We start from the raw sequence: 4,847 nt of genomic DNA on the forward strand, positions 1-4,847 counted from the left end.
AAAGTCAATAATATCATAAAATTCGTTAATTAATCTTGAGAATGATATTAATTTTTAGAAAAAATTTATTATTTTTAAAAAAAAATATATTCTATGATATGATATAGCATTCGAAAAATTAAGATTTTAATACACGTTTATAGGATATGATACATGATTTGAGAACCATATTGCTGATACATAATGGGATAATATTTAAAGCTTGTGCACGGAGAAGCTTAATGATTTAGCATTATGAGATAAAGATGGAAGCCCATGATTTCAGCACCCTTTCATTTTTAAATTGTTTAAATGAAGCAGAAATATTCAAATACTGGTTGCTCACTCGGCGGTTCCATGATCCATCCACAGAAAACAAAGAAAACACTGGCTCTGTCCCTGTCTCTGTCTCTGTCTTTCTCTCACCTGCTCGTACTGAAATTTGTCATACTTTCCCCATTTCCGGATAAGGCCAATCCTGCCAAACCATATCCAATTTGCTCAGAAATTGAAAATTACTTCCACAGAAAGAAACTTGAGAAATCAAAAACAAAAACAAAAACAAAATGAAAAACAACTAGAGCTCAGCTTTGACATATTCCTTTATTCTAAAAGTCTTAACAGGGTAAAATTTTGATAAAAGAAAAAAACAATAATAAAGTGAATAGGATAAGAATACCTCGGAGTAAGAGAGGGAATTATCCTTATCCATCACACTGAGATACAGCACACTTTACACATAAAAAGATAACATATTGATGCCAACTTACACTTCACACTCAACCTTATAAATAACATGAACAAGTTTTTGTGTAGGATCATCACCATCTGTGAAATCAGTAATCAAATTTTTTGTTAATTTATTCGAACATGTTGGCAATTTTCCACAAGGCGTTTGCTAACCCACCTGAGGAGCTCAACAGTCCCGCATCTCACAATGGTTCCAAGAGGCCTAAACCTCCTGAAGAAACTCTCCAGGACTTCCTTTCTCATCACCCTCTCAACACTTGCACCATGAACTTTGGCCATGCAGCTGTTCTTGCTTATGTGCGCCCTGAAACTTCTTTCCCTCCTCATCAAAGGTATCTCAAAATTCATCACCACTGTTATGTTTCTTATCGTTAAGCGATCGATTGTTTAACATGAATGATTTTGCAGGTTGTTTTGTGGGTTTGATGATATATATTGTGTGTTCCTGGGGAGCTTGAACAACTTGAACTCACTCAATAGGCAGTATGGTTTGGCAAAGTCAAGCAATGAGGCGATGTTTTTAATTGTTGCATATCGAACCCTTCGCGACAGAGGTCCATACCCGGCTGATCAGGTTGTTAAGGATCTTGAAGGAAGCTTTGCTTTTGTTGTTTATGATAGCAAGACTGGTACTGTCTTTGCTGCACTGGTATGTAAATATCATCTATTTTATATATTGTTCAGAAATTGGAATTTGAACAAGTGGGGAATAAATAGTTCGTGAATTTGTTTTTAAATTGTTGCAGGGTTCTGATGGTGGAGTTAAACTCTACTGGGGTATTGCAGCTGATGGCTCTGTGGTGATTTCTGATGATTTAGAGGTCATAAAAGCCGGCTGTGCCAAGTCATTTGCTCCTTTTCCCACAGGTACTGGTGAAAAACCATTTTTGTCATCATGAGTTTGGTTATAGATAAAGTTAACCATATTTGACTTTTTTACATAAAGATGAAAAATGAAGTGGGTCTGATATCAATGGTGGTGATGATGCAGGATTCATGTTTCACAGTGAGGGAGGATTGATGAGCTTCGAGCATCCAATGAACAAGATCAGGGCAATGCCGAGGATAGATAGTGAAGGAGTTCTGTGTGGAGCCAATTTCAAGGTTGATGTTTACACAAGGGTCAACAGCATTCCGAGGGTAGGGAGTGAAACTAACTGGACTCACTGGGACCCACATTAAACGACTGTCATTTGTCCACCCATTGCACTGAAATCACTAGCTCTTTTTTATTTTTATTTTGCCTTCAAATAATAAGACCAAAAGTTTTGTAGGTTTTTTCCTTGTTTTGAATTTCTATTGCCACTGTTATTATGTACATAGTGATTATTCATTTTCAGAATCAATCTTGTGTTGTAATCTGCCAACAGTATAAAGACCAGCAACAATGTCATACAAACACTACAGAAAAGGTTAAATTGAAAGGAAAACTTATTTCACATTTTTTTCTCTAGTTATCCATCAGCCTTTCCTCTCCAAACTGAAAAAAGGAATGGCCTTAAATCTCCTGTTTTTCTAAGAAAAAAAATTAATCATTCATTCATGCTGTCAACAAGAATAAGAATCAAAACACAGATGATGCCACAATGAACAACAGCATAGTAAAAACTTATATGAAAAAAGATAATCAACTGAGAGTGATAAATTATCTGTCAAAAATGGCAAGAAAATTGACAAAATTTTCCATTTTATACTGGATACAAGCTGATTTTAAGTATAATAGATTTCATCCACCATTGAAAAGGTCATGATAAATTTCATTCTTTCCACATATCAGCATATTCATCAGGCTCCAATGGATTTGCAAGCTGGTGCATCTTTCTCCTAGTTTTAGCTTTAACTTTCTTTGCATACTTCCCAGCCTTCTGCCTTTTCTCCAAAGCTCGAATCTGAACAATATCAAAATGAGAAGAATATGCATTAATATTGGCAATAATTTGAAAAAGGTACAATCAAGGTGAGATGAGATTACGAACAAGAACATTCAAAATCGAAAAAGTTAGTAAATGATGCCGAATGGTGTCTACATGTAACATTTTCAAGGGCATTACATTATACTTGAAAGAATCCATGACAGTTTGGAGGATTATTTAACCATGAAGAAATTTAATAGATTAAAGCCCCAACAATACACAATTTAAAATCAGCTAACCTGGTTTGGGGAAACATAAAATGGATTCTCATACAGTGTTGGGCCTCCAAAGCTGCCACCAAATATCTTGATTGGATTCAAACAAAATCTTGGACCAACCTGTGAGAACATTTTCCATATTAACCACCATCTCAAGTACTCGACCATACAAATTACTCAAAAGGCATATCACAAGAAAAACCTCGACAAGAGTCATTTTATCCAGGCCTCCTCGAGCCACTTTATCTGATTCATTATGAGGAACAGTTATCTGTAAACAGAAGCAAAGAGAACAACGAAATCATGAGAAACAATTTCATCAAAAACGAAAGCTTCATAACTTTGAGGGATTAAGGAAACAAATTGCTAATAGCATTTATAAAAGTTCAATTTTATCATTTTCAACATGTGAGCAAAGAAGTGGCTCATCTCAGACAAGAAAAATTGACTATAAAAACCATGCATAATCTTCAATATTGAGAATATTACCAACCTGATAATTCCGGAACCATACGTGATCATCAACAATGGAAAAAGCAAACACGTGATCATAATAAGGCTTAGATTTCCTGTGCTCCTTTGGAGTTCCAAATATCTAAACAAGAAAAGAAAGTGTCAGCATATATTCAGATTTATATAGAAATAACACAAAAAAACTATGTTGCAGATGATAATTGTATTTGACAGACAACGATTTCAGAACAAATTTTGTAGTGGAAAATATACAAGTTAAATACAGCCATAATAAAACGTGGTCATACCATCCAGCTATAGAACAAGAATAGAGGTTCATGTTGTTGGTGAAACATGGGTATAAATTTTGGTGAGAAATTGTTAAAAGCATCACATTAATATGGATGTCATGTATACTATAAGTGAAAAAGAAAAAAAGGAAAATCACTATAAAAGTATACCCAGAGTAAGAAAGTAAATTTATTCAAATGTGAACAAAGATCGATGGCAAGAAAACTATGCTTGCTTTGAAAGGAGGAAACAAAAACCAAAATACCTGAACGATCATCTCCTTTATAAGCTTCCAGTGAGCATTGTTATCAAAATTGGCTGAGAAAGTCAAGAGAGGACGTGACCCTTTAAGATGGTTTCCAGTAAGCTTCAGTTCCTCCATGGTGTGCACTGAAATGACAAAAAAATGTTTATTGACTACCTCATAGTTTCACATATTAATAACTACAAAGACTAAAATTATAGCTAAAAAATGGGATGTCAATCTCTGCAATGAATTATCCAGAAATGCAAGAATTTATGGCCATAATATGCAAATATTGATTAGAAATGCATGAGACTATTCCTAAAATGCAGTCAGATGCTCTTATGATAATATCATAAAAAATCTAAAGAGAAAATTACCAGCATTTACTAAAAACTTCACAGATGGGCCATTGGGGCTCTTTGCCATCCAAAGATACAGGTCCTTATGTTTCCTGCACTGTAGTAGATAGGTTATAAGAAGAAAGCATTAGGCATCACATTCAAATATATTTTAAAACAAATTTACCCCACACGTTTCAACTTTAAAAATCAAACATTCACTCAAGTTCAGAATAGCATGGTTAGATCTCTTGCCCTGAAGCTATAAGACCCCCTCGTATGAACGTGGTCAAGATCCAATTAATTTATGTTTCAGCAGGGGAATATGGGGGGTGCATGCATGTGCTAATAAAAATAGCAAGCAAAAATCAAACCTGAATTATAAATCATAAAATACATTTTTTACCTGATTTATAAAATAATGACTTGCATCAAAGTATATGGAAATTTCTATAAACTAAAATTATACACGTATCCATCAAATCGTATCTAAGCCAAACATTAAACTTCAGTTCTTCCTTCAAATTATAGGCCACAATCGAGACAATTATCATAAATCTATGCTGAGAAATAAAATTTACGTCCAATACAAGCACTTCATTTTGTGGCATTTAACTTAATTAAGGAGTAGAAGCTAACTTTAAGTCAAATATCCCAA

The 4,847-nt window shown here is 34.2% G+C and overlaps 2 protein-coding genes across 2 annotated transcripts; one reads left to right on the plus strand and one right to left on the minus strand.

The window, feature by feature from the left end:
- Positions 1-849: 849 nt before the first annotated feature.
- On the plus strand, positions 850-2,062 carry LOC116145393 (stem-specific protein TSJT1-like). Its single transcript, XM_031430860.1, has 4 exons — positions 850-1,061; positions 1,138-1,378; positions 1,476-1,596; positions 1,721-2,062. The coding sequence occupies exons 1-4, from the start codon at positions 850-852 to the stop codon at positions 1,909-1,911; spliced, it is 765 nt and encodes a 254-aa protein (XP_031286720.1). The 3' UTR covers positions 1,912-2,062.
- A 246-nt stretch (positions 2,063-2,308) lies between these two features.
- LOC116145388 (ribosome biogenesis protein BRX1 homolog 2) lies at positions 2,309-4,361 on the minus strand. The gene is made up of 6 exons (XM_031430854.1): positions 4,229-4,361; positions 3,870-3,994; positions 3,354-3,455; positions 3,063-3,131; positions 2,882-2,980; positions 2,309-2,618 (listed from the first exon to the last, which is right to left on the minus strand). The coding sequence occupies exons 1-6, from the start codon at positions 4,275-4,277 to the stop codon at positions 2,487-2,489; spliced, it is 576 nt and encodes a 191-aa protein (XP_031286714.1). The 5' UTR covers positions 4,278-4,361; the 3' UTR covers positions 2,309-2,486.
- Between the last annotated feature and the right edge of the window lie 486 nt (positions 4,362-4,847).

Source organism: Pistacia vera, unplaced genomic scaffold (genome assembly GCF_008641045.1).
Source record: "Pistacia vera cultivar Batoury unplaced genomic scaffold, PisVer_v2 Contig461, whole genome shotgun sequence".
Lineage (NCBI taxonomy): Eukaryota > Viridiplantae > Streptophyta > Magnoliopsida > Sapindales > Anacardiaceae > Pistacia > Pistacia vera.